This window comes from Callithrix jacchus, chromosome 2 (genome assembly GCF_049354715.1).
Source record: "Callithrix jacchus isolate 240 chromosome 2, calJac240_pri, whole genome shotgun sequence".
Classification (NCBI taxonomy): Eukaryota; Metazoa; Chordata; class Mammalia; order Primates; family Cebidae; genus Callithrix; species Callithrix jacchus.
This window is the reverse complement of record NC_133503.1, coordinates 102,714,725-102,727,765: the sequence shown is the minus strand read 5'-3', so window position 1 is coordinate 102,727,765 and position 13,041 is coordinate 102,714,725. Positions and strand designations below refer to the sequence as shown.

The 13,041-nt window shown below is 37.8% G+C and overlaps 1 protein-coding gene across 2 annotated transcripts in view; it reads right to left on the bottom strand.

Moving 5' to 3' along the window:
• The window catches only part of EFNA5 (ephrin A5), a 291,250-nt gene that overhangs the window by 43,204 nt on the left and 235,005 nt on the right, over positions 1–13,041 (bottom strand). For both annotated transcript variants that reach the window (XM_002744672.7, XM_008991720.5), the window contains exon 2: positions 7,127–7,419. In XM_002744672.7, the coding sequence (XP_002744718.1) occupies positions 7,127–7,419 (293 nt within the window). The remainder of the gene's footprint in view (positions 1–7,126; positions 7,420–13,041) is intronic.

Genomic DNA, 13,041 nt, shown 5'->3' with positions numbered 1-13,041 from the left:
CCTGCAAGAATAAAAGACAATGAACAGTGAAAAAGATTACCTCCTGCTTTGATAATTGCGCCACTTTGAAACTCTTCTATTTCAGTAAGAAAAACTATGTAAAAAAAGGTGATTGGTGTGAACTGTCCAGAGCAAAACAGTTCTTAATGTAGATTACTAAAGTAAGCCACTGAAAAATCAGACATCAAGAGGAATGAAGAATTCCTTAGGCATAGTAATCCTAGCATAATGCTCCTTAAGAATACAGGAAATGGTCTTAAATTTTTTTTTTTTTTATTTTTTTGAGACGGAGTTTCGCTCTTGTTACCCAGGCTGGAGTGCAATGGTGCGATCTCGGCTTACTGCAAACTTTGCCTCCTGGGTTCAGGCAATTGTCCTGCCTCAGCCTCCAAGTAGCTGGGATTACAGGCACGCGCCACCATGCCCAGCAATTTTTTTGTATTTTTAGTAGAGACGGGGTTTCACCATGTTGACCAGGATGGTCTCGATCTCTTGACCTCGTGATCCATCTGCCTCGGCCTCCCAAAGTGCTGGGATTACAGGGGTGAGCCACCGCACCCGGCCAATGTTCTTAAAATTTAATCTTTAAGCATTTATGAAATTTTTTACTGAACTAAAATATCAATCTGGGATATGCAAGTTGCCTTAACAAGGAATGCGGAACTTTTTGGACTTGGATTACTGAAGTTATCCTTTTGGCAGTCAACTTGTTCCTTAAAAAATACTTCATCAATTGAGACTCAAAAATCAGAAAAGACTTGTGATTATTATACCCATTTTACAGATGAAGGAAGTGAAGCTCAGTGAGATTAAGTAAACTGCCCAAGTTCACACAGCTAGTAAGAGCACAGAAAGAGCTTTTGGACTCAAAGCCACACTTACCAGAGTCTGTGCTTTTTAAAAAACAACAACAACAAAAACCCATGTTCCACTCTCTGCTTTGATGTTACGTATTCCAAGCATATGATTTTTTTCAGCTAAAAAACTAGGAACTGCTGCAGAGGGTGCAGTGCCCTATAATTTACCTGCTTTTCTTAAAAAAATTAGAAATTTTAAAAATAAATTTTTTTGGCCATATGTGGTTTACTATGGCATTTATCCATGCAATACATATTTACTGAGCAACTTTTCCAGATGCTGTTTTCTACACTTTTTCATTGAAATATACAGCTTTTCATCAATGTTATGACTAAGCAGATTCTCCATATTATGGAAAACCTGCACTTCTATGAAAAACTATATTCTAAGCTCTAAATAACTCACCTGCAAATAAGATTTTGAAACACATCAAATTGGTAAGTGAAGGACTTTTTTTCAGATTAGCATTTTCTAATTTTACTGAATATTCTTATACTTTTAAAAGTTAGTCAATAACTGTATTGTACAATCAAATAATTTCTGAAGCTGATCTAGATCATTTTCATAAGATGGCTCTTCGGAATTCAGGTTACTTAGTTTTAAAAATTATACAGTGCATATTAAAATTGCCTATGGCTTAAGATAAGACTATAAACTTTTAATATAAATACATAAAGCTGAGAATTAACCACATACAGTTAACCACATACATTAAAGCAGCTATATACCATAGATTTAAAAATGATGCCCAAGGTAACACAGAATATCCCAGTGATAACTCAGATATAACAAATGTCAGAAATATTCTCTGCTTTTTAGTATCATTTTCACAAAATGACGTTTGTCCTCTTTATTATAGATCTCTCATTAAAATGTACTAAATCCTGAATCAAGTATACAATCGTGATTCCGTCTGGATGGTGAATATTCAGGACATTTAAGAGGAATTTCTTAGAAAATGCAATCTTTCTGCTTTCTGAAGTTATCTGAGTCAAAAAGGTCAACTCTCTGGGAAGATACAATTGAAATATCTTCTGGAGATGGAAAAGTATCCTTTAGAGAGGTGAAAATGCAGAAATATGTTTAAAATTTATCTTCCTACCATCTGATTTGGGGTCTCTAGGAAGTGTTTATAAAGAAGAATTCTCTAAACAGCAGATGCCAAAGTGAGTGCCATTTGTTTCTAATCATTTAAAAAATATATAAAGTGTATTTTTTCAAGTATATTAGACCCAGGACTTTATCTCTTTACTTCCTTTAGTTGCTACTCAGTTAACTTCCTCCCAGATCAGCTAGTTCTTATCTGTGCGAACCTTTTTCAAGTTACCTGACTTTTCTGTGCCTCAGTTTGTCCATCTGTAAATAGGAAAAAAGAACAGTTCTTCATAGTGCTGTTTTGGGATAGTGCCTGGAATGGAGTACAAGCTATATAAATTCCAGTTACCCTTACTTATTAAACATCTGCATGTGCCAAGCAATATAATACAAGGCAGAAAGCAGGAACAGCTGTGAACAACCTACCATAAATATATAATGTCAGGGGTGATAAGTGCCTAAGGAAGAATAAAGCAGAGTAAAAGTTTAGAGAACACAGAGAACAAGGTGTTATTTTTATATAGGGAGGTCAGAGTAGCCTCTCATATAAAAACATGTTTTTGAGTGCAGACCTAAAGAAAGTGAGAGCAAGGGACCTGGATGCCTAGGGCAATGGGAAGCCCATGCAGAGCGACAATAGAGTCCCCAGGCCCTGGTGTAGGGGTGTGCTGGATAGGAGAGGAAGGAGGGAGGGCGGCTGAGCAGACAGAATCAGGCAGAGGGTGGTAGCAGAGGAAGTCCGAGGTGGAGAGAATTGGGGTGAGACCTTGCTGGCCAGGTTAGAGACTGCGGACTTCTGTCTGGGTGAGACAGGAAGTCCCTGGAGGGCTCCGACCAAGCAGTGCCATGAGTGGGGAAAACAGGAATCTGGTATACTGGTAGAGACCACAGATTATGGTGACTTGGACAAAGTAGCTGGGAGAGAACTAGTTCCATGATGCTAATGTGCCTCTCCACTCTGCATTTTCCCTAAAAATGTACCTTTAACGGCTGGGCACAGTGGCTCAAGCCTGTAATCCCAGCACTTTGGGAGGCCGAGGCGGGTGGATCATGAGGTCCAGAGATCGAGACCATCCTGGTCGACATGGTGAAACCCCGTCTCTACTAAAAATACAAAAAATTAGCTGGGCATGGTGGCGCGTGCCTGTAATCTCAGCTACTTAGGAGGCTGAGGCAGGAGAATTGCCTGAACCCAGGAGGAGGAGGTTGAGGTGAGCCGAGATCGCGCCATTGCACTCCAGCCTGGGTAACAAGAGTGAAACTCCGTCTCAAAAAAAAGTACCTTTAACTAGGATTTATTGAACACCTACTAGGCAAGGTGTTGGCCTGGGCCACTGTACAGATGTTATCTATTACTCTAATGCTGCAGACTCTCAGATAAAATATAATAAAATTAGGATATTAAAGCTCTAATTATTCCTGAAGTCAATTATAATGACATTATTTTATAGATGTAGAGTTCAAACTCCAGAGAGATAAAATGATTTGCTCAAGCTCATACAGCTAGTTAGGTCAAGAAAAGGACCTGGGACTCAGTTTTCCTTACTTTATAAAAGGGTATAGTCAAATCAGTGTTTCATGGAATTACAAAGATAACTTACTTAAAGGATTTCCCTTTACCTGTTCTGATGTAAAAATAACAGCAAAACTTCTTTCAAACATGTCCTTATTAAGTTAATATCTAAGAGTATCATTTCTAAAGTGAGTATTCTTCAAGTTTCAAATGAGTATTAAAAAAAAAGAAGAACAGAGTTTTGCTATGTTGCCCAGGCTGGATTCGATTTATTGACTCTTGCAATCCTCCTACCTCAGCCTCCCAAATAGCTGGGCATGTACCACCATACCTTGCTAAAATGAGTATTTTTGAAGTTTCTAAAATTACTATTTCCTTTAGGAAGTCTACAGAAACAACTATTGCCTTAATCAATTGACTGGCAGTTCTTCAAATCTATCGTTGATATAAATACCACCAACTTTCTGTAATTACTTCAGTATGCCAATTTCTTCCCAAAATAACTCCTGTAAATTAAAAACAGTATTTGTCAGATTCAGAGATAGCCCCAGTCTACCATAGCAATAATCAGCAATTATAACAACTTAATATACTGTCTGTTCCCAAGGAAAGGAGAATATAGCATAGAGTTATTCTGGGGAGTTAAAATAAAGGGACTAGAACTGCAAAGGATGTTTTATTTTTAAAGTAAATTGGAAACTTCATTTAAGATATTTTCAACTATCGCCTTTTCTTAATTTTATAAAACTCAAAGACATTAAGAAAGGAAATCTGGTTGAGCATAAGGCAAATCTTGATAAGAATTCTCTGACTTGCGTCCTCTCTAAGTAATGAGGTGAATAGCGTGTTATGAAATGCTTGCCTTCCCTTCCTCCAAATCTGTGTTTGTATCTGAATTTTGGCACTCCTCAGTCTCCACTGAAGTGAAGCCTGCACCTAGCACCATAAAGCAGGATGGCCAAAAAGCTATAGCTTTCTTTTTTTCTAGGAAAAGTTAGAAGAGATTTTAAGGCCACGAGGAGCTGAAATGTATCCCTGTCCTAGCAAGAACATTCTGTAAAATTGACTGGTGGGCAGTGAAGCTTGTTCCTGAGATCAGCAATAGAGCTTCTTGTAACGTGGTAAGTGTGAAAATAGTTATTTCCCAATCATCTTGTTCATTCCACGCACATTAGGGAAGAGAAGAATTCAACTGAGGGCCAATTCTCCCCTAAGAATCCTTTAGTTTAATTATGACCACAGTACATTAAACGTCTGTAAGACATCCATGTTAGCTCTGCTGCTCCTGACTGCAGCAGTGGAAGAGTGAAAACCCTTTCATTATTGAAGAGACAGGGAAGGATGCCTTTGCGGGTCGAAAACATGGTTGAAAATTCAATTTAACTGAACACCAGGCCACTGTGCTTCTTGTAAATGAACATCTTTTTGCTGCTAATTTTGTGCTATTTTACCTTTCATTAAAAAAAGTAATTCAAGTTAAACTCAGCTGAACAGCAAAAAGCTCTTCATATTTTGAAGCATTTTGGAACAATTACTTTGACGGGAGCTCTTGACAGTTAAATGACTCCGTTAAATGAATGTTATAGAAGTCACATAATGATTTTTAGTGAAATATTGAATTTAACCACAAATGAGGAAAAACCAGTCATAAGCGCTATGGGTATACTTGAATAATAACATCTTGCTTATGAAGCTGAATGAATTGTATAATTTCTAATAATCAGGCAATCAACTGGTTAGCTCATGGGTATGTTCCCCATCTTGGTGCTATTTATTTTTGATTTTTGTTTTTGTTGTTGTTTTTTTAATCTGAGAAGCCAGTAAGGTAATTTCAAAACTAGCAAGGATTTTCTCTTACGTTGATACAGTATTTTGCAGTTAGACAATTAATGAGATGCTATCCCACAAGGGAAGTCCTCCTCTTTCCTTTCTCTCATCTGCTGAATGAGATTCTTTCACAAAGTGAAAAAGCAACAAAAGTCAAGAACATGCTGCCTGAGAAGTGTGAATTCACTGTATGCCAGTGCTTCCTGCATCTGTGGGACTCAATATTCCTTTTCTTATTGTATGGATCAAATGTGAGATAGTATCAAGGCTTTTGCATGTTTTCTCATGACTAATGACTGAAATAATAAAACTGGTACTATTCAATTTCCTTTTTAAATTCAATTCCAATATAAGTGAGAGTAACCATTGTGATGGTGAAATCTGACTTATTATAAAATTCTGTTTTCTGGAGAAAGAGAGGAGCTAGAAATCCCTGTAGACTCAAACCGTGTGAGTTATGAGTGGGTAGGGACATTTGGACTGAAGAAATGCGTCAGAAAAAGGAATGTTCCTGTTTGTCTTGCAAGCTGGGGTGAAAGTCGACGCTAAGCATACTGGGTGGTATAACTTGGATCTCTACCCACCGTGTGGGGTTGCAGTTCCTGATTCTTCCAAACAGATGAGGCACAACTTTTCTTCATGTTCTCACTACTCCCTGCATTTACCTTCATCATCAGCAATTGTCGATTTATACTTTAATTGCCTATTTACAAGTCTTCTCCCCAGTAAAATGTCACTCTCTAAGAACAGGGAATATCTTTTCCTCTTGCATCCCCCAACATTTCTCAGCCCAGATTAAGCTGTCCAATAAAAGTATTTTTTAACAAGTAAACTTTTAACCTCTTCAGTTGACAGTGAAAATATACAGGAAAGGCCAGATATTTTAAATATAAAGACTAAAGTCCAAATACACAATAAGCTGCTTAAAGTAGCTATTACCTATAACCTTGCTACTCAAAATGTGGTCCACAGATCAGCAGCAGCAACCACAGCAGCAGCATCTGGGAGCTTCATACATCCAGAATTTCAGGCTCTGCCTTAGACCTCCTCAGTCAGAATGCATTACAACAAGATCCCCAGATAACACTATGCACGGTGAAGTTTGAGAAGCATTTACCTACAACATATTATAGTAGGATGTCTGAAGAAATGATGGGTACATAATGGAGAAAAAACAAGGTCAGGCATTCTAATTAATACCGAAGTCCACTGAAAAAGTTTTAGAGCTCTCCTAGGGCAGTCACTCAATGCTCACAGGTGGGAAATGCACTTATACCAGTTCCCTTGGAACCCCTTCTAGAAAATTCTTCACAAGTCTTTTCTATTTAAAGACAAAGCTGCTCTTAATAATTATCTTTTCTCCTTGGTGCAAAGAGAGTATTTATCTCAGCATGCTGACATTTCCAGGAGTTTTGGCTTCCTCCACTGAAAATGTGGATGATTGAAAGGATATTGCTGACACCTGAATAAGAAATCCAATGACTCCAAGCTATGTAAATTTAATTATTTCCTTTAATTTTTTTTCAGGAGTCTTTTTTTCTTTTCCTGAGCTTTGGAGAAGTCCTGGCAATTTTCATTTAAAAGAAATACAAGTCAGCAGTGGTTCACTGAACAGGCTGACACGTAATTTCATAGGGGGAGAGGCGCTCTGTCTTTAATCTAATTTGTGCTCTCAATTCCCAGCTAATGTATCTAGGGATCCTGATGTATGCATTTACAAGGAGACATCTGTAGTGCAGAGTCCAGCTCTCTGCAATTCTCTGAAACATGGGTAAAAAATTAGCCTGGGCTCTTGCAGCTGCCCTACAACACGATAAATCTCTATATACTCACAGATGTAGAAATATTCTCTGCCTGGCCTGAATTCAAATCCTAGAGAAAAGGGAGTGAAGAGCTGGAATTTTTCAGAGAACTTCAGCGGTCCATTTGGAGAGTGAGGCCGGTTACATTCCCATCTCTTGAACCCTTTGGAAGTGTGGTCGCAGGCACTGTAGCCATCAAAGTTCACCATGTAGAGGACATAGCGCTCAGTCTTATCTTCTGGGACGGAGTCCTCATAGTGAGGGCAGAAGACATCCAGGTAGTCATTGATACAGACATCAATGTGGTAGTCACCCCTCTGGAATCTGTTAGAAAAAGGAAAAAAAATAATAATTCATAGAGAAAGGGCTTTCTGCTTGGAATGAGTGGTTAAGCTATTTATTAATTCTGGGGCTAAAGGATCTAGTATAGTAAGTACTTACTGAATGAATGTCATTATGATTTGGGGCATGCTTTGAAATGTTGCAATTCCCAAATTAAGCCACAAAAAGCCATTTTAAAGAGGAATTCCATTATATTTGTTTCAAAATATCCTAAAAACTAAGTGCTTTGCTTTAATTTTAAGTATTATAATAAACATCACTCTTTCAAACTGAGTATAGAGGTACTAATGTGCTGTTTTCCATTTGTCCTTTCATTCTTAAAAATCATATATTTAAACAAATTTTTATATTTTTATAATAGTGTTTCACTTAATAAATGTTTTTGAATAAATGAATGAGGAAATTAAAGAACAAATAAATGACTGAATTTTTTTTGTTACAAGTGAGGCCATTTTCCACTTTCTATGCAAATGAGAATTAGAGCCATAAACTTGGGAGAATTAGAATCACAACATTTTACAGTTGGAAAGAAAATTCCTAAAACACTTCCACTTTAGAGAAAGATAAAAAGGCATAAAGATGAAGCGGGGAGTAATTGAGCCAAACCTAGTATGGAGAGTTCGTATCCTAGCTCAGTGTTTTTCTTAGATCTGCTACGTCAGAAACTTATTTTAGTGCATCTCTCTTTTGATGCAGCATCTTTTTCATATTGAGAAAACAACCCATCTAAATCAAAGGACTTTTCCCCTCATTTCTTTTACTTCTACAGGTCATGTTCTAGAGCTGGGCTGGTGAGCAATAAAAGTAACAAGCCAAATGAAAATAGCCAAAACCATGGCAAATTCATCCTAGTTAAAAATGTACACACATGAATACACACACACCCCACCATAAACACCTCACTGTCTGCTTCAATTCTCATCTACCAAAGGTTTTGCTTATCTGTTTTAACTTATGTGTCTTTCCCCATTAGTTGGACAGTATTTCCCAAGACACAATGATGTGTGAAACAGGAACTGCTATGGATACAACTTTCTCAGTCTAAAATCATGGTGGAAAAGTGCAAAACTCTTTTGTTTTCAGCTGGTGAGGAAATTCTTTTCTGAGCCCTTAGAAGTTTCATCATAAAATTGTGTTATTGCTGAAATAGAGCGCTCATAAAGTCATATAATCCCTGAGCTGGACAGTCTGAGCGTGAAGGCTTCCCAGTGGCAGTGAGACAGTCTATTCCATTTTTTGACATCTCTAAATGTTAGAAAGCTTCTTCTTATATTCAGCATAAATCCACTTCTGTATAATTTCTACCCAGTGATCCTGCTTCTGCTGCCTGGAATTACAAAGAACAAATCAAATTCCTCTTCTGCAAGGGAGTCCATAAAACATTTGGAGATGTCAGCTATGTCTCTACATCTTCCTTTCTGTGACATCTGAAAATCCTGATTTCTTTGGTTCTTTCTAGTATAATTCCAAGGCTCTTCATCATTCTAGATTCTTGACCTTCTTCTTGTTCTCCAATTTCCCAGTATATTCCCCTTAAAATGCAACACCTGAACATAAACATAATAACAACCTCTGACAGCTTGTGACCAATGTCCACCACAGTAGAAATACAGTATTGTCTAGCTGGGCACAGTGGCTCATGCCTGTAATCCCAGCACTTTGGGAGGCCAAGGCAGGTGGATCACTTGAGGCCAGGAGTTTGAGACCAGCCTGGCCAACATAGCTAAACCCCATTTCTACTAAAAATACAAAAAATATTACCCAGGTATGGTGGCACATGCCTGTAATCCCAGCTACTTGGAAGGCTGAGGCATGAGAATTGCATGAACCCGGAAGGCAGAGGTTGCAGTGAGCCAAGATGACGCCACTACACTCCAGCCTGGCTGACAGAGCAATACTCGGTCTTAAAAAAGAAAAAAGAAAGAAATATACCATCTTCACTCTGGATGCTAAATATTCATTGTTAAGCTGAGATTCTCTTCTGAGAGACACTGTGAAAAAGTAAAGACACCATTTGTTTTGACTGAGTAAACCTAGATTTAAGGACTGGATCTGCTGTTAGTTGAGTGGGAGAGTCATAAATCATTCCGAGCCTCAGTTTCCTCCTATGTAAGTTGGAATAAGTATGAGAGCCTGCCTTGCTGGCCTCTGGTGGCTGCTTTAAGCCTTAGATAAGGAAATGTATGTAAAGTACTGTGTGGATGTAAACCACTGTTACCAAAGCATATTACAATGAGTAAATAAAATATTAACTTTAAAATAATAGCAGTAAGAACATACAACAGAGATAATAATATTTGTGTTTCTCTTTTTAAAAATCCAATAGGAAAATCATATAGAAATGTTAAATTCTGTCCTTAAATGTTAAATGATCCATAAAAACTCCACTTGATCCTTGCTCTTGAAAAGCAGCATGCTGATTTATGCAAGAGAAATAAGGAAAACTTATCAGAATATTCACTTTTCAGCTAGAGGATCCCAAAATACATAACCATTTTTTAATAAACCAGAAACACTTGAAAGTATTTATATTTACAATGATCATGGGTTTACTTTTTCTTTATTACTAGCAGACAGCGATTTGTCAAGATGCAAGGAAAGCCTGTGTTGCTTTTAAAAGATTTTTGAACATCAAGGTACCATCACTGCTAAAGTAAAGAGAAAAGACACTGCAAGATTCCGATAAAAGGGTGCTGGGATATGAAGCATCAGCACTCAGAGTAGCCTGACAGTTTTGGATAAGAGCCAGACAAGAACTGCAGCAGAAGGCAATGCCCAGATGCACTTTATATTATTATATTATTATTATAGATTTTAAAGAGATTCAAGGGGGAAGTTTTTTCTTTCCCTAAGTGTCATTCATTTTAGCTTCTACTAGCATTTTGCACTGCTCAAAGTGAAAGTAAAAATTAAAACTGCCATTGTCTGAACCCATTCTGTTACTCCTTTATTCTACAATTCTTTTATTCCACCACTGAAAAAAAAAAAGTCAGTTTCCTGATGCCTAAAAATTTGCTCTCCTTCCCTAACTTTTATCCAGCTTAATGTTGCTAAATTTTTACTAAGGCAAATAGTGGGGTTGAAGACCCATTCTACTTTGTGTTGACCAGCTATCGCTTCTGATGACATTTTATTTTGCATGGAGCGTTAAGTGAATTACCGTGGTACCAATTTTAAACATGCAATTGCCTCAGCAATTACTGTTTCTTTTCCTTCCTTCCTTCCTTCCTTCCTTCCTTCCTTCCTTCCTTCCTTCCTTCCTTCCTTCCTTCCTTTCTTTCTTTTCTTTCTTTCTTTCTTTTCTAGACAGAGTCTTACTGTTACCAGGCTGGAGTGCAGTGGCGCAATCTTGGCTCACTGCAATCTCCGCCTCCTGGGTTCAAGCAATTCTCATGCCTCAGCCTCCCAAGTAGTTGGGATTAAAGGCACATGCCACCACACCCACCTAATTTTTGTACTTTTTTAGTAGAGATGGGATTTCACCATGTTGGCCAGGATGGTCTCAATCTCCCAGCCTTGTGATTCACCTGCCTCGGTCTCCCAAAGTGCTGGGATTCCAGGTGTGAGCCACTGCGGCCAACCACAATTAGTATTTCTACCCTTCTAGCCATACGATGAAGAAAAGATGATGCTTCACTGCAGAATCAATTTACACTTTTGTTTCAGATCTTTAATTTGTATAGTTTACTAATGTAAATTTCAAAGAGTAGACAATATAAATATAAAAACAATAACAACTTGGAACTCATAAAAGGCATCTATCATAATATACTCAAGTATAATCCAAAGAAAAGTTTAGGATTATCTATGCTAATGCTATTAGGTTGGTGCAAAAGTAATTGTGGTTTTGCCTTAATATATCAAATCATGTTCTCTGGGTATAAAGGGGAACGGAACCATTCTTTTCTGGCCATACTGTGAAGGAGAACATAAGTATGACTAATGTTAGAGTGCTTATTATGTTACACTCATTATTTCAACTTAATCTCTATTACAATGTCACAGAATAGTCACTGTTATTAGTACACTCATTTAAAGATGAGGAAATTGAGATTAAGAAGTCCAGCAATATGCCCAATATTACACAACTAGTAAAGAAAAGGGGGAGGCAGAATTCAAACCCAGTTTAACCTCGGAACCAAAGCTCTTCACTTTTCCAATTTGTGAGAGATTAAACTGTTAGAGCCAGGTCCTTAGGTCAGCTCTGTATTCCTCCAGAGGGACTCATTTTCATTCCTGATGAGGTTTCAGTTCTCTCCTTCATTCATTGATGCAACAAACATTTGCTGCATCCAGGATCTGCTATGTGCTTTACATGTGTTATCCTATGAAATGCTCCAAACAACCTTATTGGGCAGTTTTAATCAGTTTCACTTTGCCAATGAGGAAAGGACATTAAGAGAGGGCATTGTCCAACTTTGTATAGCAAATGGATAACAGAATTAGGATCTGAACTCAAGTCTCACATGGTTCTGAAGCCTACTCTTGTCCTCCTACCCACAATGGTTCCAAAGATTCACCAGCTGTAGAAATGACCCTCTTAAGAGTTTGGGTTACCTTTTATATTTACACTGATTGCAGCAAGGTGTCCCAGTCCTACTGTCTTCTCTACAAGGTTTGTCTCAAACTCCTAAACTGGAAGCTAAGGGGTGTGTCAACATTTAAAATAAGTCTCAGATTGCAGGGTTAGCTCCTGACTCATCCTTTCACAGAATAACATGTTAGCCTCAGCAGCCATTCACATAAAGAGATCTTTTTTCCATCAGGAAACAGCTTTCATGAGCTCTAGCTCATATTAAAAAAGGAAACTGACATCTAGGAAGACTGATTCTGCATGCCAATATTTACAAATGCCATGGGTAACAGCCACTGCTTTAACACATTTGTAAATTTCTTGGAAATTTTCCTGTAAATGTCTTCTCTTTATGCCTTATCGTTAATTCCATCCATTGTATCAACAGTTCTATACCTCTCTCTGAGATCACCACATAATTTTAACTATAAGAATATCTGGCTCTATACCAACAAGTCAGCAATAATTACAATGCAATCTCTACTAAATTATCATATTGCTTCACAATGTAAAAGCATGCTCAGTTACCACACTTAGAAAAGCGATTGTGTTTGAGTAAAACAATTACTGCCCTGCCTGTTTTCACAGTGCAAGTCTCAAGAGTCAAGAAACATCTCATATGCACAAAAAGATGGTCCCTGCTCCCCACCCAGGCAGCACGGCCACTTAGGTCAATGTTCTGTGCAACATAAACAGTCGACCCTTGAGCAACACGGGTTTGAACTGCATGGATCCACTAACATATGGACTTGCTTCTACCTGTGCCACCCCTGACAGAGCAAGACCAATCCTTCCTCGTCCTCAATCCACTCACTCAATGTGAAGACAAGAATGAAGACCTTTAAGATGATACACTTCCACTTAAAAAGAGTAAATATATTTTCTCTTCCTTATGATTTTATTAATAACATTTTCTTTTCTCTAGCTTACTTGCTTATAAGAATATGGTATATAATATGTTTAACATACAAAATATGTATTAATTGACTGTTTATGTTAATGGCAAGGCTTCCAAGCAACAGTAGGTTATT